The sequence below is a fragment of the Neomonachus schauinslandi genome, chromosome 8, assembly GCF_002201575.2.
Source record: "Neomonachus schauinslandi chromosome 8, ASM220157v2, whole genome shotgun sequence".
Taxonomy (NCBI): Eukaryota; Metazoa; Chordata; class Mammalia; order Carnivora; family Phocidae; genus Neomonachus; species Neomonachus schauinslandi.
In genome coordinates, this window is record NC_058410.1 from 112,933,111 (window position 1) to 112,954,818 (window position 21,708).

The window sequence follows — 21,708 nt, forward strand, 5'->3', positions numbered from 1 at the left end:
CATTAGTGAGCACTTACTGAATGCCCGGCACTGGATTGCAACTTACTACATGCTAGACACTCATTTGTTTTGCCCATGTGAACTCTATAAATTCTCAGAAAACCCCTACGAGAGAGGGACTATGATTATCCCCACTTTATAGATGGGGATGCTGAGGCACAGAGAGGTTAAGTGAGGACATTTACCTATTAAAGGGCAGAGCTGAGTTTTGGACTGAGAAGTGAGGCTCCAAATCTGCTCTCAGTGCGCCCCACCTTTTGTCAGACGGTGAAGGGATGCTTAGGGAGGGATATTGGGAAAAAGATGAACCATCTTTTCTTAACTTTTTAGCCTCATGAGCCTCTTTGGGAATCTGATGACAGCTCTCCAAAAAGAATGCATCCATATGTACCAATATGCCACATTTTGCTTACAGTTCCAGGGGGTCCATGGGGACCCCTGGTCCAGGGAAAGCTGAGGGTGAGTGCTCTTAATGTTTCCTGCTGTGCTGTAGCTACAGCTCATCGCTCAGAGCAGCCATGCAGCATTCATGGGCTTTGCTTAGAGACAACCAGGGATGTGTGATGGTCGGTGTACCCAGCAACTCACCTCAAGAGCGAACGTGTCTTGGCCTCAGACTGGGGATCCCTGAGGGGAGGGCTGTGTCTCCCCTCAGACTGGAGCTCCCTGAGGGCAGGGCTGTGTCTCCCCTCAGACTGGGGATCCCTGAGGGCAGGGCTGTGTCTCCCCTCAGACTGGGGCTCCCTGAGGGCAGGGCTGTGTCTCCCCTCAGACTGGGGCTCCCTGAGGGCGGGGCTGTGTCTCCCCCCTCAGACTGGGGCTCCCTGAGGGCAGGGCTGTGTCTCCCCTCAGACTGGGGATCCCTGAGGGCAGGGCTGTGTCTCCCCCTCAGACTGGGGCTCCCTGAGGGCGGGGCTGTGTCTCCCCTCAGACTAGGGCTCCCTGAGGGCGGGGCTGTGTCTCCCCCTCAGACTGGGGCTCCCTGAGGGCAGGGCTGTGTCTCCCCTCAGACTGGGGCTCCCTGAGGGCAGGGCTGTGCCTCCCCTCAGACTGGGGTCGCTGAGGCAGGGCTATGTCTCCCCCTCAGACTGGGGATCCCTGAGGGCGGGGCTGTGTCTCCCCCCTCAGACTGGGGCTCCCTGAGGGCAGGGCCATATCTCCTCCAGTCTCTGACTGGAGAGTCCCAGCCTCTACTCCCTACTCTTTTAAGCCTCCCAGATGGGAGGGTGGGACCCTCAGGCTCCCCGCTTCAGCACCAGCAAAGAGGTCTTACTGTAACCTTTCCAGTGCTTTCTCCCTTTGCTGGGGCCCTGGAGACTTCTGACCTCACCACCCAGTGCGTGGTTGTTTTCTCGCTGCCACTGAACTGAAAATGATTCCTTGGGGGAAAGCAGGGAGGAAAGGGGCCCTGAGCTCTGTTCCCTGGCCTTGATTTAAGGAACAAAAGAAGCTAAGCTCCAGGCTGCTGTGCGGACAGCTGAAGGGTTTTATGCTCTTTTGGGGAAAAAATACATTTGCCTGTTGGAAAAAAATTTCTCTTTGAGCTCTCCAAAGACAGAAAGTGGAGAAAAAGCACTTATGGTCTGGTATGTCTGTGCCCTGTGGTTGGGGCCCTGCTTCGGGGCAGAAGACCTGGTTTCCTCCCCGTTGGCTTCTTACTGGCTGTGTGCCTGTGGGCAGGTCACTCACCGTCTCTCAGCCCTGGAGTCCTCAGCGCATCGGGGTGAGGGTCACGGAAGAGCTTTCAAGTGCTGCGCGGGTGTACATTGTTGCAGTGGGGGAAACTGAGGCCGTCAAGATGGCTGCCATCAGAAACATGATGTGTGGGTGGGTGTGGGTGGGTGTGTAGGTGGGTGTGTATGGAGGAGAAGTTAGTTGAAACATGACTTCCAGGGCCTCGTCCAGAACTGCAAAACTGGGCCCTGGGCGTGGGGCCCAAGAATCTGCCTTTCTACAAGGCAGGACAGGGGCGCGTCTCAGGAAGTGAGAGGCCCATTGCTCATGGGGGGGGGGAAGGCATCATCTCAAGGCTATGAGAGTAGCTCAGTGGGCCCTGGGGCTTCAGTTAGGACAGGCACTTGGGGTGAGGCACAGAGAGGGGCAAGTGTGAAATAAGGGACCAGAGAGGGTGTAGGATGCAGGGACTTAGGCAAAGGGGCAGAAGGGCCTCAAAGCTGCGTGGAGGAAAGGACAGGAGGCCAAGGAGGAACCTGAGGCTGGGGTGAGCAGGGCTGCTGTCAGCCAGTGGGGAGATTCAACACAGACTCACAATGGGGTGCTGGGGGTGTATGCGTTGGGGGTGGGCTTCCTTGGACAGGCAAGGGGAAGTGGTTTGTGTTTGCCATCCTGTGTGTCCTTTCTCACCAAGTGAACCTGAGCACCCACCAGGAGGGTGACTGCTCTGCTCAGCACCGGGCCAGTGATGACCCTCTGACCAGCCTCACTATGCCCAAGTGCTCCAGGGCAGTCCTGACGGAGAAACTGTGTTAGCCCTACTTTACAGATGGGGAAACTGAGGCACGAGGAAGCCAAGGCATTTGGCCAGGCACTTAGCCATCAGGCTGTATAGCGGCCGGCCCTGACCATGATCAGACACCATGCCGGTGGAGAGACAGCCTCACTCAGCCATATGGCCATTCCTTTTGGTCTTCCTTCGTCCATCCAATCTGCCAGCCCCCCGGCTCTGAGTCGTGTGCCGGGCTGGCCTGCAGCAGAGGTGGGGTCCCTAGCATGGAGGAGCAGCTGGTTGGTGTGAGAGATCGATGCCCCCTCATTTTGCAGCCCAGTGTGTGCTGAGTAGGGACGTGGGGTCCTACAAGTCAGAGGGTTGCACACTACAGGCCAAAGAGAGCTCAGGGGAGGGGAGAAGAAATGGTTGTTGATCAGGGCCTGTTCAGGGAAGGCAGAATCGAGGAGGATAGATGGGAATGGGTCTGGGAGGATGATGAGGATAATCTCAGCAGGGAGGAGGGACCGGGGTTTTTGTCATCCTCAGGTGCTATGGCAGGCTGACCCAAGCCCCAGGACTCAGAGTCCTGAGGTCACTGGGCAGGGAGCCACTGAAGCTACATGGCTGGTTCTATTTCTCAGTCCACGTGTGTGCCTCTCGCCCAGCTGGGAGGGTGGGCAGAGCCAAGGAAAGCCCTGCCTGCTTCTCTTTGAAGATAAGACCCCATCTCTCCCTCCCTCTGTCTCTCTGTCTCTCCTCCTCTGTTCTCCCCGCGCCACACACACATACACACACAGAGGCTGAAATCCAGGGTCTCACTAGCCTAAACATGACAAAACCTGAGTTCCAGACCCAGACCTTGGAGAAGTCAGAGGCCCTCTCCTGAGTCTCATATTCCTTTTATTTTTAATATATTTAATTTAATTTACCTTATTTATTTGTCGGAGAGAGAGAGAGAGGACAAGCAGGGGGAGGGGAAGGCAGAGGGAGAAGCAGGCTTCCCGCTGAGCAGGGAGCCCAACGTGGAGCTCAATCCCAGGACCCCAGGATCATGACCTGAGCTGAAGGCAGACGCTTAACCAACTGAGCCACCCAGGTGCCCCGAGTCTCATATTCCTGATTTGTAAAGGAATTGGAAAAGGTGACCTCAGAGGTCTCGTCCAGCTTGAATGTTCTAAGGTTTTGCGCAATTATAGAATTTCATTATAGAATTCAAAGATAAACCCCGGCACTCTCTTTAATAAAGTCCTCTCTGCCGCACCGCCCCCCCTCCAACCTTCTTTATTACTTCCAGCTCCTCGCCGTGCCTCAGGTTCCACCATAGTAGAGGCTCCTCTTTGGTGTGAAGGCATTTTGTCCTTTACTGATATCAAGACAGACACTTCTGCCCCCAAACCTAGCACACTGCAGGAGGGGGTCAAGCCAGGTATTGGTCAGCCCACTTTGGTGTGGATGAACATATATAAAAATGGTATCTTACCTGTTCCCCCCACTCTCCCGCCCCCTTCAGAGCCGTCTTGCCTGTCATTTCATCTGCTGCTCCCTGCAGTGGGCTGGGAGGTTTATCAGATGGTTTCCAAAGTGACAGCAGGCCGGAGCAGGTCTGGTGCAGAAGTGGTGGAGACCAGCAGAGGGGGTGTGTGTCTCGGGGTCCTGGAGGGCTAGCTGGGGGTGGCTGCCTTTGGGGAAGAGGCCCCTGAATGAAGAGAGTGGAACAGAGGGTGGGGATCTGTGAGAATTGGGAGCTAGTATTTGCAGAACACTTAGCTCCGGGCCTGACCCATCACTGGGGTTCAAGAGTGGGAGCCGCGATCACACGGAAGCAGGGCAAGAGCGGCTCGCCCCCTGTTCAACACCTCTCAGTCCCCCAATGTGTCCATCATCCTGCTGCCTTGCCTTCAAGTCTGATTATCAGGGCCACGTGTTAGTTTCTGGCCTTGACCACAGAAGGACCCTGTTCAAAATCAGTCTGCATCCTGTGGGGGTGTCCTTGGTTCATTTATCAGCATAGATGAGAGAGCCAATAAACTGGCTCTACCTAGAGCCCTCAGGGAATGGGACACGAGGTGGCTAAGGCTTGTTTGCTTGATTTTACCTTTTTTTTTTTTTTTTGAGAGGTAGAGATGTGGTAAAAGAGGAGAATTTCTAGAACAGGCTAGGCCATTGGGCAGATGGAGATTTGGCTCGAGAGTGAGGTCCTGCGGGATGTGGGGTACCCAGCGCGCATGGCGCTGGTGGGGGTGGGAGGTGGGCAGCCGCACCCCTCAGGAAGCAGGGCTGAGGGGCCTCCAGGGCCTGCCCTGTGCCGGCTTTAATGAGCACCCAGTAGATGTGGCCGAACGAGCCTCCTCTTCCTCTTTTGCCTGCGGCCAGGCCTGAGTCTCACCCCGGGCCTGACTCTGCTGAGACCCTCCTTTCCTCTGCCTGTGCTGACTCTTCCTCTCTCCCCCTCTTTCAGGAACCTTTTGGACAAAGACATGTTTTCCAAGTCCGACCCACGTAAGTCCTGCTCTGACATTGACAACAGTAACAACAACAGCAACGACACTGAGACGGATTGCAGTGACACGCGGGAGCCCTTCCCCTGAGCGCTAACGCTGTGCCGTGCCCCGTGCCGGGTCCCGTGCCGGGTGCATCCAGGCTGCTGACTGTTTTACTGATACTGTCCGGAGAAGGAGAACTGCGGGTCTGACCCTTCCCAGGCCGCACGCAGGAACTTGTGAAGACTCAACCCAACCGAGGGGGTTCGCAGGGGTTCAGGGCGTCTGGGGCCAAAAGTTCTCAGTCCCAGGGAAACCAGTATGTTTCAGAGCCAGCCCCAACTGGCTGTGGTCTGGGGGGACGAGCACTGATTTTCGAGTCCAGGGATCTAGCCCTGAGCAATGCCATTCAACTCTCAGGTTGACAGGTCATTGGCCTCCTCTGAGCCTCAGTTTGCCCATCTGTGGAGTGGGGCTGATGATAGTAATAGGCCTCATGAGGCTGCTTTGGGCTCTAAAAGGATGACTGATTCGGGTTTCAGATGTTCTCTCCTTCCACATCTCTGCAACTCAGTCCTCCACGAGCCCTCCATCATGTTCTGGCCTAGATGCGAACAGCCCCTGACCCCCTCCACGAGGGTGCCTCTCCCAGACATGCCTAAGTTCTAGCTAGACCCAACAGTGCTACCCAGGCCAGAGTCTCCTGAGGTGCCTCCCCGTCCAGAACCCTCCCCATCTGGGGCCCCCACCTTCCTCTTGGCCCGGGGTCTTAACCCTGTTTTTCTCCTCTCCCCACAGTATGTGTCATGTATACTCAAGGGATGGAGAACAAGCAGTGGCGGGAGGTAGGTGGCCCCTTCCCCACCCCGGAAACATTGTCTGTCCCTCATTGTCTGTCTGTTTGTCTGACTCTGGAGACATCCCACCTGATTGTGTTTTGAAGTGCAGCATCTAAGCCCCTGGGAAGGATAGTAAGGCGTGAAGAGCATGGAGTTTTCCCCCTGCTATTGCAGGAAGAAACATGGTGGAGGGGAAAGTTCCTGCCTCTGTAAGCCAGTCTGAGGGAGAGATATGCCCTGGCCTTGGGGAGCCCCAGTCTGAGGGGAGAGACAACCCTGCCTCAGGGAGCCTCAGTCTCAGGGGGGAGACAAAGGGAGTCCAGGCCCAACAAAAAAGACCTAAGCCTGGATATAGCAGCTAGCACCATGTCTTATCTACACCAGCCTTCCCTTGATTTCTGACCAACATGAGCATTCAGTTAGGTGATTCCCTTGCCTGGAAACCTTCAGTGACTCCTCTCTGCTTTGAATCAAGTCCCAGCTCTTTAGCCTGGCTTCCAAGCTCTGCCAAGAGCCTGGGGAGTCCCTCCCAGATGACACAACAAGAATGAGAATAGCCAGTAAAGCTTCAGTAACCCAGACTTTATTAGCAAACCTCCTAGGACTTCCTTGTTGGTGGCTTGGCCAGAGCGTCGCTTTCCCTGCTCCCCACCCCTTACCCCCAGGCATGGCAGGAGCAAGTGGCCGAAGAGGCTGAATTTTACCCATAAAATGTATGGGAAATATTTCCCCAGGGGCCGGGCTAAAGTTTACTTTTTTCACCCTAAGACTCTAAGCCAATTAAAGTGGAAACCAGATTGCTGGAGAAACATTTAGCCTACTTAAGTGAACTAATTACTTTTGAGGCCTTTTGGCCAAGCTTCATAGAAAGCAGCAGCGTGCTAATGTAGTGATTCATTCAGGAAAGTCTGGAAGGGCCTCTTCAGAAGGGCACTGCTTACTAGCCATTAATGACATTCAGTAATTGCGACTTGTCTCCATTTGGGTCAGGGTCCCTGATTGTCTACGTGGCATCATTTCCACCCGCACCCTCAGGGCGGAGCAGACAAAAGGCCGGAGACCTCGCTGCTGGCTGGCCTTTTCTGGAGGTGGAATCTGGAGCAAGTTGCTTACCCTCACTGTGCCTCAGTTTCCACATATGTAATATGGGGATAACACCTCCCTGGTAGGCCTATGGGGAGGGCAAAACAAGGTGATGGATGTAAGGTGGCTGGTGTGTAGTCATTGCTTGCTAAATCCCATTGCATAGCATCATCCAGAATGTGCGGGGCCTCCGGTCACTCCCCCAACTGGTCAGTATTTGCAACAGTAAAAATTTATGTGTCCCAGGCAACATACCAGGTGCGGTGGGGAAAGAGGGAGAGAGTCAAAAGAGCAGAGCTTCACCAAAATCATGAGCTGGACTCGGAGTTTGCCGCCTAGAAGGGGAGAGTCACCTGTGTGAATAATCCTAACAGAGGAAACGGGGAGCAGAGAAGTATCCGTGAGAATAAGAGGGCAGTTCAGAGGAGAGAAAGTTCCAGCCAGCACGCCATGTTTAGCCAAAGCACTTTGATAGCTCGTTGGACTTTTACAATTCAAATGTGACCAAACACAAGGCATCTGGCCAAGGGGTGCATGCTGTGGAGCAGAGGAGAATGGGGGTCAGGAGGAACTTCAGGGATCGTCTAGCTCTACCTTGTCGGGCCAGGACCGGCCTCTGGTGGTGGAAGCAGGGCAGCAGGACCCCAGTGCAGTGGGAGCATCAGCTTGGAGGAGCTGGGTTTCAGTGAAGCTGGGGGACATGGCACGAGGGCCCAGCAGCACAGCTGGTGGCAGAAGCGAAGGCACAGAGGGGGACCAACATGGGCAGGTTGGTCCAGCGCCTGGGTGCCTGGGCGAAGTAATAAGGGGCTATTTATAAAGGAGCGCTCGGGGTTTAGGGAAACCAGTGAGGGGTGATGAATCACCAGGCTGGCAACAGTAGAAAGCCATTGCTACTCCCGGCCTGAGGAGGTCAGGGGAGGCCGAGGTTCCTGGAACCCCAGGGGGACTTCCCAAGAGGAGCCCGGGCAACATCACTCTCTTTCCACCCTTTGCTCTCCTGCCGGTGCCTCCCCCTGGTATAACCCCACCGGAAGCCCTAGCATGGGGGACTGCCAAGAGCCTGGGGAGTCCCTCCCAGATGACACAACAAGAATGAGAATAGCCAGTAAAGCTTCAGTAACCCAGACTTTATTAACAAACCTCCTAGGACTTCCTTGTTGGTGGCTTGGCCAGAGCGTCACTTTCCCTGCTCCCCACCCCTTACCCCCAGGCATGGCAGGAGCAAGTGGCCGAAGAGGCTGAATTTTACCTTTATCAACAGGGGGACTGTTGATGCCATCCACTCAGGTCTGCCTCCCGGCCACAGGGCAGGGTGGACAAGGCAGTGGATCCAGAGGGGCAAAGCGAGACAGTCCAGGATGGACAGTGAGCAGATGAGCGAGGTGGGGCAAAATAGAGGAAGAGGCGACTAAGGGAGCTCACGGCTGTCAGGCTGAGGGCAGCTGGGGCTGTGGGGTCAGGATGTCAGAGCAGGAGGGTCCCTAGAGATCAGGGAGGCTGCCACATGGACAGTCAACACCATGCACAGCCTTCAGGGGTGATAGTGGCAGAGCTCAGGTTTCAAGCTATTTCTGGAGAAGAGAAGATGCACTCAGATATACCGGGACCCTATTTCTTTGCCTGATGCTCTCTATGACCCACAGAGGACAGTATCAGGAATGGAAAATTTAAAGCAAAAAATCCAGATCCATCTCTGGAACTGTCCCCTGGGATGGAAGACCGCTTTTGCTCGTAAACAGGAACGGGCTCCCACCTGTTAGTTCCTTGCAAAACGTCTGTTAGCAGAACCTTGGCCGAGAGGTAATTATCCTGTGACCAGGAGGAGTCAAGTGCAGGCACAGCAGTTTCTGCAGGCAAGGTCCAGACCCCGGGGTTTGCGCAAGGCAACAGAGGGATGAAAGCTGTTCTCTCAGCCCCTGGCTGCCGGGTTTCAGCTGATTTTAACTGTTTGGGTCATTTTAAATGCCTTCTGAGAAAGCTCCATCTTCCAGCACCTAAATCTGTCAATGCGTTTTATGAAAATTGACTCAAGATATAATTTTAGCCCAGGAAATCGAGCACTATTTGCATCAAGGTTCGTCAGGGCCTTCTGCGTGTCCCAGGGAAGGCAGGATGACCAGGTAGGAAGGGTCCCAGGAACCTTCTCACTGGGAGGAGGGATGTAATAGGGAGCGCCTCTCCGTTCCCCATTTGAAAAATGTGTGGGCAGGTGATCCCTGCCCCTCCCTTGCCAGACAGCTGTCCTGGCCAGGGGCGGGGGGGCCTTGGAAACGAGGAGATGGGTATTACAGAATCTTAGGGTGTCCCCTGCTGGACTCACGCTGCCTGCCGGGGATTGGCCCCACACATCCCTGCCAGAGCACTATTTTTGAGCAACCTCGGTTCCTAGAACATTTAACACCCACTGGGAATGACAGTTCATCTCTAGATGTCAACAAGAATGTGTGGATACCTACTGTGTGCCACCATAGAATGCTGGGGATACAAAGGGGGACCAGACACTGTTTACAACCAGAGGAACTCCCTTTGGATTCAGGAAGAGACCAATAATGACAATAACAGCAACAGAGAATACTAATAGCAGAGGCGTCCGACTTGAAGCGTCAGACTTTGGCTCAGGTCATGATCTCAGGGTCCTGGGGTTGAGCCGTGGGTCAAACCCCTGTTCGGCCCGCACTCAGCAGGAAGTCTGCTTCTCCCTAACCCTCAGCCCCTCCCCCTGCTCATGTTCTCTCTCTCTCAAATAAATAAAATCTTTTAAAAAAGAAAAGAATGCTAATAGCAGACATTTCTGTAACAGTGATATGCTGGGCACAGGTTCCAAGTATTTACATATAGTAAATAATTTAATGCTCACAACCACCCCATTCAGAAGGTATCATTACTACTATTATTATATTTATTGGCCCCATTTCCCAGAGGAGGAAACTGAAACAGAGAGAAGTTAGATGTGAGAGCGACTTCTGGAACAATGATATTTAAGATCCAAAATAGTTATATATAAGGGGCAAAATTCCATTCATCCCAAATTCAAACCTCCTTAGATGCACAGAGGAAGTTGATTTTCTCTTCTGCATGTTCTTTCTCTCAATATCTGAGGACAGCTCACACAGCCCTATTGGTCCACTTTTGGGCAGATTGATTGATTGATTGATTGATTGATTGATTTTTAAAGATTTTATTTATTTGAGAGAGAGAGAGGGGGGCACATGTGGGGGCGGCGGGGGGGGGACAGAGGGAGTGGGAGAAGCAGGGTCCCCGCTGGGCAGGGAGCCCACCGCGGGGCTTGATGCCAGGACCCTGGGATCATGACCTGAGGCGAAGGCAGACCCTTAACTGACTGAGCCACCCAGGTGCCCCCAGTTTGGGGCAGATTTAGAAAGTGATTATTTCTATCAGTACTTCCTCTCTCTGTCACTGTCTCTTGTCCCTTTACCAGTCGGATCACACCCCCTGGACCCCGGGTCCAGGCGTCAATGTTTTCCCCAGAGGGGGTGTCCTGCACCACCCACTTACTTGTCCAAACAGGATTCTCCCAGCTCAAACTTCGCGATTGGAGTTTTGACCCTCAATGGGAGATTTTGTATTTATCTTTGTTATTTAGTAGACTTGTCATTTGGTAGATTCAGTCTGTTGTCTGGCTGTGAAGATCATGTTGAATTATGATCGTGCTTTTGGCATCTTGGTTCTGCCTCCTAGTCCTAGGTTAGCTGCGGTCGCTGTCCACAAGAATGATAAAGGGTTGCACGGGACAGAGTGTTGGGGTCCCCCACTGGAGATCTTTTCCCAGACTGACCTCATTCCTCTAGTTGGTTTTTGAGATACTCTGTTCAGCCACCAAGGAGCTACATAATCTGGTTATAATCCATCCCATTTTTCTCGATCTGTTCTCTAAGGGCTTCATGAATAACTGTCCTTTGCCTTGTCAGATGAGGCCCTGAACTTTACGTCTAGAACCCTGCATTCCCATCTCAGCTTCTGAGATTTATTAACCATGTGACATGGGTGAGGTCTTTATCTTCTCAGTCTCAGCTTACTCATCTGTAAAATGGGACTCGGAGTGAGTCCTTCTTAGGAGGACCAGCTAAAATTACGGTTGTGAAAATACCTCGAAGTACTCACGGCAATGTGCCATTGCCCAGCTTGAGCACCTAGGCGCTCTGTCACAGTGGGAACAGCTATACCTGGAGACCCTGTGGACTAAACCAAACCCGAGTCCCCTTCTCAGCCTAGGGCTCCAAGACCCAATTGGCTTTAAGGAGTGAGGGCTTCCAGGAGAAGTGAAACATGTCAACCTTGTGTGGGAAGGGTCCTTCCTCAGGAGGGGCTCTTCTAGGAAATGCTGGACCCAGGGACACCTTCGTCACTGTGCTATGCCCAAAGAGCATTGCAGCGTGGCACGCTGGCTCAGTGGGGGACCCCCATTCGCTGCCCCTCTGGTGCTTTGTCCCGGGTTGTTTCCTCTTAGTCTGCCCACAACACCCTGCATCTCTGAGTGGTGTCCTGCCTGGCTCTTGCCCCCTTCCAGACCCCAGTCATCCTCCCTGGCTCTGGCCTTGAAGTTCACCCCCATGCTCACCCCCGGCAGCCAGTGTTTTTTCTCCTTCTCCTGAACAGAAAAGGGCTTTTTCCTAGTTCCAGTGGCTCTCAAAATCACAGCTCAGGAATTCAGCTGTTTCCCAAGCCTGGAAGACAGTAAACATCAGCTTCTTAGCCTGGTGTTCGAACGTCTCCTGCTTGGACTACCCTAAAATTGGCTGTAAGAGAGGAACTGGTCCCAAGTGAGCCCCTGTGGGTGCCCTGCTGGCTCGTCCCTAACCCTCAGCCACCTATAAGAAGCTGTAATGGGTCTATGTCACTGATGGGAAACTGAGGCCAGGACAGTTAAAGCGGCTTGTCCATGGCCATGCTGTGAATTGGCGCAGGATTGGGATTCACATCTGTTCTGAAGCCTCCTAAGCCTGGATGGCTGTCCAGTGCTGTCAGGCCTTTTGGGCAGCTCTGCTTCCACACAACCTTGACCCCGAGCCCACACGACCACGAAAGCAGAACTCAGGCTGATTTCTGCCATGTGCACTCGCCGGCTAAGTTGAACCATATGGATTTGCGTTTGAAAATTTGAAAAAAAATGGCAATTTCACGGAGTCTAATGGTCAGGTTAGACTCTAATCTAATATTAGCAAGTGGCCCCTAATGACCTGCGTGTCCTTATCAGCTCAGCGAGGTCCCAGGGCCTGCTTCTCGCCTTAAAGGCTCATCGGAGGCCGGCCGATGAGAGATGCTATTCCAGCATTGGGGAGGGTCAGGCCGCTTCTGCTGACAGGACAGCCCCGGGGTATCAGAAGCCCAGGCCCACTCCCAAGGCATGAAGTCTCTGCAGGCTCTCACGCCTTGTTTGTGCAAGTGCTTAAGTGCTTCTACGGCACTTCAACCACACGTGTGTCTCTCCACACCTTCCTGCTGGCGATGGAAAGTCCTTGCTAACCTCTGTCTGTGAAAAGGGTTCTCCAGTGCCCGGGAGATCATGTATCTGAGGTGACGTCTCCTAGTTAGGGCTTTCAAATGTAATGTCCACCCCTAAGATGGAGGAAACTCACTTAAAAAAATTATTTTATTTTATTTTTTAAAGATTTTATTTATTTTTTGACAGAGAGAAAGACAGGGAGAGAGGGAACACAAGCAGCGGGAAGGGCAGAGGGAGAAGAAGACCCCACTGAGCAGGGAGCCCGATGCAGGGTTCCATCCCAGGACCCTGGGATCATGACCTGAGTCAAAGGCAGACGCTTCACTGACTAAGCCACCCAGGCGCCCCCCAAAATAATTTTAAATAATATATTATAGACAATAGAACAAAAGACAAGCTGTTGGACTCCAGGTTTTTCCCACCTCACAGCATGTCCCCTGCCTTCTTCCCTAGCTCTGTCCCTCCCCTTGCACCCAGACATTCAGAGCCCCCAGGCTGGCCTACTTCCACCCTCATGCTGTTCCTCTAGAGGAAATCCTATAGCCATGCACATGCCTTTCTCCGACTGAGCCACTTTTGGCCCTCTCTCAGCCCCCCAGGCACCCCTGTCCCAGCAGCCAAGATTGTGCCCCAATAACTCTGATGGTTTAAGGTACTCAAAGAATCAGCCAAGATGGTTGGAAAATCTGCCGTGTAACAGCAGACCTCCTTTAGGATGTGCCTGGTGCGTGCCCAGCATCAGGTCTCCTACTTGTCCCCGACCCTTATAATGGCTTTGCAGGCAGGTACAGATTATTTCCAGACCTCAGAGAGCTGACGGAACTTGCTCCAGGTGCCATGGCTAGGAAGCCAGGGTTCTCTCCCTACTGAACCACAGAGGAGGGGTGGTGTCGTGGGCAGTTCCTGGTTTGTGTCAGGACCTCGGTATTTAGAGCTGCGTGACCGTGTACTAGATGGTTGTTCTCTTTGGGCCTTTGGTTTCTCACCTGTAAAATGGACAGCTAACCATACTTACCCGGCTGGATTGTCTAAGGATTAAAGAGAACATAGCATAAGGTGGAGGAACCAGGCAGGCAGTTGGTAAGAGGTAGCTCTTGTTCATAGTATCATCGACGGGCTCTGGGTGCTGGGCACCACACCAGGCAGTTGATAGGCTCTATCCCCGGTAACCCATTCTATAGATAGCAGCAGGGAGGCCAAGAGACAGGAAGTAACTTGAGTAAGGGACTGTGGTATCCTCCAGGGTACAAAGCTGTAGCAGCGAGGTCCCTGCCCTCAGAGACCTTATGCGGAGCTGGGGAGACCAGACACAGACATGGAAGAATCTAAAAGCCTTGTTTTCTTCATCTTGGTGAGAGTGTTGGAGCAGATCCTCTCAGAGGCCCCAAGCTCCAGACGGTAACTAGACCAGGAGCCACCCAAGTAGTTTAGACGTGAATTCTCAGCACTTAACAGCAGGGAGAGGTCCGGGAGGCCTGGGAGAGCTTCCAGGGGGAGGTGGCACCAGACCTGGGACTTGAAGGATAGTGGGGAGAAGAAAGGGCATTCCGGGAACGGGGCTTGCCATGAGCGAGGCCTGGTGGTGGGAACGTCCTGTGTGTCTAGGAGCCGGCAGTGACTCAGTCTGGCTAAGGCCCAGGCTGTGTTGGAGGGAGGGGAAAGATGAGTTGAGGAAGGGAGGGCCATGCCCCATTGGGAACCCTGCTGGGAGTACAAGGTCTTCGATTTAATCACAGTTTCCAAAGAGTCAGCAGTCAGTGAACAATCATTTAGTGAGCACCTACTATATGTCGCCCACCGATTCAGGCACATAGTGGAGAATAAGACAGGCAGAGTCCTTACTCTGGAGAGGCTTAGTGCAATCAGCAAAGAAATTGGATAATTTCAGGTATAGTTTGATAAGTGCTATTAAAAAGATAAAAGAGAGTGACCAGGGAGGAGGGGACTGCTTTCATTAGGGGGCCAATGGAGTCCCTTCTGAGGGGCTGGTGACTCTAATTGAGTCCTGAGTGTTGCCATGCATAAGTCTGGGAGGGGATGTTCCAGGCAGGGGGTACAGCAGGTGCAAAGGCCCTGAGGTGGGAACAAGCTCACTGCGCTCAAAGGACAAAAAGAAGGCCTGTATAATTTGAGTGGTGGGAACAATGAAGACAGTGGGTGATATGGGGGCAGAGGTTTGTAGGGGCAGATCCTCTAGGGCTTCATAGGCCACGTAGGACTTCAAACACTGCTCTAAGTGTGATGGGAAGCTATTTGAGGGTTTTGAGCAGAGTAGTGACAGAGCCCCGTTTATGTTTTGGAAAGACAGCTCTGGCCACTGTGTGCAGAGCCGATTACAGGCGGAAGGACAGAAACAGAAAGACAATTTGCAGTCTCATGGAGCTCCTGGGATGAGACAGTAGTGGGCAAGGGTAGTGGGGATCCAGTTTGTCCAGTGGCCAAGGGCTTAAACGTGAAATGAAATGACCCTCTGCCACCATCCTCTGAGCCCAATTTGGGATCCCTGATGACCAACATAGGACCCGACCCCAGTCACACGACACAGACCTCTTTCAAAAGATTTCAAGTAATGAATGGATCATTATTATTGCTAAACCTCAAAGCAGGAGACATGCCTCTCTAGTTGGTGGCGCCAAGGCAAGCGTGGGGTTGGCTTTCTGGACTCTGCTGTTTTTTGCAGAGAGGAGTCTGCCTCTTCAAGGAAAGGTCCCACTTGAGCCTTGGGGCCCGTGGACAGCCTGTCATGGCCTTTGCTCTTATCACGCAACTGGATTTTCGGGGTCCTCCCTCGCCATCAGCACCAGCAAACAGTCTGGGACCGAGGCCTGCCTTTGGGGACCAGATGGGTCACGGGCACCTGCTCATAGTCTTAGGGTTAGGGCTTTAGAATCTGCTTTGGCACAGCCAGGTACCGTCACGGTGTCCCTTGAAATCTTGACTCTGTCACTTCCCTTAAACTCTCTGAGCTTTAGGTTTTTTTCCTCAGTAAATGGGATCCCGATGACTGCTTACCGGGCTGAGGTGGGAACTTTAGGACAGAATCGTTCAGCACAGTGCCTGGCTATGCTCAACCCTTATCAATATTATTATGCAATCCCGTCAGACAAAGCCGGGAGGAGGCTCTGCCCCCTGTCTTGCTGCTCCCTCTGTGGGAGGCCGATGACGACATTTCCTAGGGCTGGTGTGGTTTCTACGTCAGCAGAGCCCCATGATCCCCCTTGGCCCTCACCACACCCCAGACGAGGAAGCAGAGGCACAGAGGGGTCCCCACTTGGCCCAGCAACTCAGCTAGAGAGTGTGGAACTGGGGCGTGATACGGTCTTCTGAGTCTGCCCATCTGGCCAGGCTGCTGTTGGAGGGGGCTTTTCTAGATCCCGGGTTTGATGTGGTGCGTCAGGGGCCAACTGTGAACTTGTGTGTGTCTCCTGACGCCCCTCCCCCCACTCAACCAGAGATGTTTTGTGAGTTCTGTTAATACATTTGACAGGAGGCCAAGATTTCATCTGAAGAAAGGAGTTTGCTTTTCTGGTAAACCCCAAGGTTCTAGTGCAGGTCATTCGGTGGCTGATAAATCCCTTTCCTCCTCAGTGTTAGTGTCCAGGTGCCCTTTATGGTTGTGGCTGAGCCATCGAGAGCGTGGGCTCCAAAGTCAAGGGGACTGGGTCCAAATCTGGGCCACCACCTTCCTGGCTGGGGCTCTTGGGCAAGTGCCCCGGCTCACAAGCCTGCTGTGAGGAGTAAAGGAGCTAATTCTCGTAAAGCGCCTGGCAAGAGACAATGCTCAACAGTGGCTCCATAGATGAAGCCCCAAAGTGAGAAACCCGAGCTTCATCGGGAGGAAACACCGTGGGTGGTATCACTTCAGACACCCTCATGCCACTTGGCAGGAGCGATAGACATTTTGGGGTGCTCTGGAGGACAAGTGCCTTTAGGGCGGGGCTCGCTCGGGACGCTCCCCCCACAGGCTGCAGCGGACCCAAGGCTCAGCCGCCCAGGGGCAGGGGCCGGTGGAGACTGTTTTGCCAGCGACTTGGCAGCTAGGCTCATCGGTAAAAAGGCCATTCCCCCAGGAGCTGGGACTTTTTAACAGATTATCTGGAACAATGGCTAATTAGGAACTAAGCCTTTTGTCAGGAAGCCTTTCATTATAAGCTTGGCTGCTGCTGATGTCTGGGGCCAGAGAGGGAAAATTCTCTGTCCAGGCCTGAGCAGGGGGAAGGCCTTTGGAGCCTCCGGTCTCCTCATTCACCTCTGCCCTTCCTCACCTAGAGGCCTTAACGCAACAGGAAATGGTCTGGAAGGCACCGGGTCACAGAAGTCATGGTTCACTCTGCTTGGCTTTAGGTCAGCTCCTTCCTCTCTCTCGGCTTAGTTTTCCTCGCTCTCCAAGGAGAGAGGGTGCCCACAGAATCCTGGAACCCTCCAATAGGGAACCTCAGAGAACTTTCCAGACCCAAGATGGTACGCATTGAACCAGGTCCTCTGTGCTCCTCCTTGAAACCTGGGCCCTCCGTCCTGGTGTCCAGATCTCAGGCCATTCTCCAGCCTCAGGAACCTACTGGGGCCCCTGTTCCCAGCACTCAGCTTGCTGCCTTTTCCAATTTCTATTTGAGTCAGATAGCTTTCTGGCCTCTGATTTTAATCCTGGTGAACATGATTCATGAGGGGCCAGGGCTGGGCTCTGCAGCAGGGCTTTTAGAATCCCCAGTTAAGGAGCCATCAATTATATATGAAAATTATAGGGGAGCTCCGGTTGGGGAAGGGTGGGCAGCTTTGAGGTGGAGAGCCGTCTGTCAGCTCTGGCCTCTTTCTGTCCCAGGCGGCATAGCCACTGGGGGCTTTGCAGCTGGGGGGAGGTCTCTGGAGCTTCGTCCAGCTGTAATTTGTAAAAAGGCCAGAGCTGCTTAAATCTGGGGCCGTGAACATTGTTCAGGCTTGCAGAGCCACCCACTCATTACTGAGGCAGGGGACCGCGGTGAACACCATGGGACTGACTCGATGGCTCCATCACTCCTGGGAGGCCTGGTCCTCCCTCCCCACAACTGGGTGCCTCTGGGAGGTCCTTCTGGCCTCCTGGAGCTCTGTTCTCTCATCTATAAAATGGGGATTACAATAATAACGTCTCCATGGGGTCACTGGGGGGGTTGAGTGAGATCATGGATGTGGAAGTGTTTTGAAGATAGGGAGTCACGATACCAAGCAGAAGGAGGAGGAGGATTTGATGGAAGGAAGACCTGAGAGAAACCTGACAGAGAGGGTGCCAGGTTTCTGGGAGAACAGGGCACTGCTCTGAGCTGGAGCTAACCTGACCTGGCCTCCCACCACAGCCCTTTTCCTACTTAGCTGTGACCTGTGTCAGAGCATGTCCCCCACCCCGCTTCTCTGCCTCTCTGTTCTCATTGCTTGAGAGGATTTGATTCCTTCCAGCTCCAAAGTCTTCAGGTTCTAGGTCAACTTGTTAATCAATAAATCTTTATGGAAATCATAGGAGGGGCCAGGAGTGTGTGTGTGTGTGTGTGTGTGCGCACGTATGGTCTGTAGGGATTGGAAGTGTGGGTGGGGGGTGAGCAGAGGAATAGGTCAGGGGCATTCACCTGTGCCGTGACCTAGAGCCCCCCCAACCCACAGGAAGAGTCAGCAAGGTGAAAGAGAGAGCAAGCATTGAAGAAGTTCAGAGGTTCAGCTGCAGGTAGGAAAACAACAGGAGTGAAGACTGGATAGGACATAGTCCAAGCCTCATTCACAGTATTGACCTCTGATTGGTTAGTGACTACATCAACTCCTTCCTGATTTGGAACCAGGCCAGACAGCCTGGGTTCGAATCCTGTTTCTACCACCCACCAGCTGTATGACCTTGGGCAAGTCACTCCAGCTCTCTGAGCCTTATCTTAGTTCATTTATCTGTAACATGGGGATAACAGTAGTGCTTCATAAAGTTGTTATGAAGATTAAATGAGACAAAATGTGGGAAACACTTAGCACCTGGCTGCCTTTAGGGCTATGTGAGGGTTATTTTCAGTCCTGAAGATAAGCTCAGCAGCAGAGACGTTCCAGGTCAAGCTTCACGCACATTTCCTTCTGTCCTTCCCCTGGAGAAGGAATGCTTTGCTCTGTCTTAGCAGTAGGGAAATGCACCCTCTGAGGGGCTATTCTAGGTAGCCTCCTGTAGTAAATAAGAAGCAACAGAACTCTGGCCAGTTGGGGGCTCCTAAACCCAGGACCTAGCTACCCCTAGCTCGGGGCCCCAGTGCCCTCCAGCTGTGGGTATTTGCAGGGAGTTGCTGGTGGGTTGTGAGGAAGGAGGGGTCCAGACTTTAGAAATCTAGAAGCAACAGAGAAAGCCTCTTTCCTGGCTGCCTTGCTTTGTACCTCCTAGCCCGGTAGTCAGTGTGTCTGAGCAGGGGTTGAGAGGGTCAAGGATTCTCCTCTCCTCCCCACCCTCACTAAGCAGCCTCCTCGCCCGAGGGGTCCTTCCGCTTTAGTTCTCCTGCCAATGACAGGAGAGTGAATTTTCTTCTCCAGGCCCGGGTCTCTAAGCAAACCTTACACATTCTACTGTCCCCCCTTTATTTTCCTAACAAAGGCCTTGGACATTGCTGGACCCATGCTTGTGGGAAGCCCACGGGCAGGGCAGAGCCTAGATCTTAATGGAGTAGCTGCTTGGTAAGAGCAAAGGGACAGCCCTGCATTTTCCCCTCTGCCTTGCCTGTGTGTAGAAGATGTCTTGGAGAGAAACCACTCAGAACTGGGGCCTTTCAGGCATGGAAGGTGAGCAGGAAGTGTTAGCAGTTCGGGCAGGGAGCATCTTAGAGATAAGGCTGAGTTCAGAGACCTGGGAGAGACACATTTCCTGGGTGCCTGGGCCAGGGTTTGGGATTCAGGAAGGACCAGAGTGTAGAATCACTAATTTGCAGAGCTCGTTTTATGTTCCAGGCTGTCTTCTAAGTACATTACATAAATCAGATCACGTAAGCCTCCAAAAACCCTATAAGGTGTGGAAAAATTGTCGTTCCCATTTCACGGAAGAGCAAACTGAAACACAGGATGGGGAAAGGGATTTCTCCTAGGTCACACGGCCAGTGAGTAGCAAAACCAAATTTGAACCCAGGAAGCCGGGCCCCAGACCCTGCTCTCTTCACTTCACTATTCACTGCTTTCTGTGGGAAACCCTAAGATCTGTCTTCAAAGGTAGAATCAGGGGTTCTTAAAGCTTTCTGAAGGCATGCTTTCCCTTGAGAAACTGATGAAAACCATAGCTTCTCCACCCGGAAAATGCTGACGTGGACAGACGGACATTTGCATTCGATTTCAGGGTGCCAGAGGCCCACTTAGAGCTGATTAAAAGCCTCAAACCCTGACTCGAATCAGGCAGGTGTTCTTCCCTAACTGGGCCTCATTCTGGCAGCTCTTTGGATGGGACCAGGATGGCCACTTTCTACAAAGCCGAGGAGGCTGGGGTGGGGGTCCTGGTCCCCGAGAGTTCCCACTGGGGCCCTCAGGGTGGAACAGCTGTGTGAAATCCTGCATCCCAGAAGGTGGTCACGGGACATTGCGCATCTTGGCTGCATGAGCGGGGGTCATGCAGTTTATTGGTGGCATGAACGTTACGCGGTGTTTCAGCAGAAGGAGTGGGGTGGGGACTGTTGTTCTTGGTTTATGTTCACTTGAGTTGGCAATTGTATGTGTTATGAACATGTTTGGTGAGAGAGAGAATAGATCAGTCAGGGCCCCAGCGGGAGAGCGAGTTTCCTTAGTTGGTTTAACTGAAGAGATTTAATGGATTTCTCTCAAAGGTATGGGTGAGGTCGAGGAAATCCACAGCGGGTAGTACGGCACCCCCTCTCAGTCCTGGCTTGAAGGGGCAGTGAGAGGAGACAGTGGTCTTGTCTGTGAGCGAGAAGGCCGGGCCAGAGCGGCCTCTCTCTCCACCCGTCTCCCATCTGCTCGTGCCTCCCATTGGCCAAACCCAACAGGAACCCACAGGGCAAGGGAACCAGGGTGATGGGGTTCAATGGGGAAAGGGTCCCCTGGAGCGTAGAGCAGGACAGAGAAGGAGCTGGGTGGGTTGGGGGCAGCAGTGGGAGACTCTCCAGCACAGAGAATAAGCCTCTGAATCCATCCAGGCCTCATCGCCAGCCCCGTGCCCCAGTGCAGGGCCAGAGGCCCATGTCTTAGAGGATCCCCCACTCCTGGCCTCCTAGTTGGACATGGAATGGGAAGACCTTACTTGCCTGACCTGGGTTCTCAATCCCAGCCCTGCAGCGGCCCTTGTCCCAGGGTGGTTTGGCAGGACCGCTGCCCACCCGCCCCCATAAATCTCAACTTCTGTGTGTAGCAGAGCCTCTGGGAGCCGTTTAATTTCGTCCTCAAAGAAGTTTCAAGTCTGCTTTCCCTTTGAGGGTCCCACTGGAACTGATGATATGTAATTACTGCTGCTTAATTGATATTCTTGGGGCTTAGTCATAGAGGTTTTAGGAGCCCTCGGGAGCATCTTTTCTGGCGTGTCAGGAGCTTTTCCCACTGGGTTTTGTTGCCAGGGACAAGACGTGAGCTTTTGAGAAGGTGAATACCCTCATTTCCAGGCTTCGTACTCGTTTGTACTTTCTTTTTCTTTCTCCCCTCCTGGGAGGCTGTTCCAGGCCTTGAGGTCAGGGAGGTCCCCCTCACCTTTCTTTCTGATCGCTCAGCCCCTTCCCCGATTTCACGCCATGCCCTAGCTAGTCTGCACTTGCCCCTATAAGCAAGAGTTCTTTAAGGCTGTCTGTATCAGAATCGCTTGGTAAAACAAAGATTTCGGGGTTTTTCTTCAGCTTTGCTAATTAGAGAATCCCTGTGCCCACTCATGTTTGGTGGCCTATGCCCCAGACCGTGAGCGATGCCATGCTCAGAGCCTGGAGTGTGGACGGAGGAGTTCAGAATGGACCAGAGGGAGGGACAGGCACTTCCAGGGAGCTGGAAGAGTGTTCAGGGCTGGCTCAGCTCCGATGACGGGTGGTCAAGGGTTAACCCACTCTCCCCTTCACCCCCAAGCAGGATTTGTCATACAGCATTCAGACTGTATGCTTTCGTGGTAATACCTCATCTGTCCATGTCCGTTCAGGCTTGGAAACTGTAATTCTATGTGGAATGAAATACAGCCAAATTGATTTTTTTTTTAAACATCAGTTAGGTTGTTTCCTATTGTCATTAATAGGGGTATAAATTGGGCCTGACAGAGACTTAGTGGCTTCTTGGATTTTCAAAATCCAAGTTTTTGGTGTTTTTATTTTCTTTGTGATTAGCCCAAGTAATGAAGGCTATAAAACATCTTTAGTAAGTCCCTCGGTTGTAGATTTCAGTTTTTGTGCCTGGCATACGTTAATTACCCCTGTGGACTGGAAACACTGCCCA

The 21,708-nt window shown here is 53.0% G+C and overlaps 1 protein-coding gene across 2 annotated transcripts in view; it reads left to right on the top strand.

The window, feature by feature from the left end:
* Positions 1-21,708, top strand: part of CPNE5 (copine 5) — an 86,768-nt gene that overhangs the window by 9,648 nt on the left and 55,412 nt on the right. For both annotated transcript variants that reach the window (XM_044917427.1, XM_021684609.1), the window contains exons 2-3: positions 4,908-4,948; positions 5,728-5,774. In XM_044917427.1, coding sequence (XP_044773362.1) covers positions 4,908-4,948; positions 5,728-5,774 — 88 coding nt within the window. The remainder of the gene's footprint in view (positions 1-4,907; positions 4,949-5,727; positions 5,775-21,708) is intronic.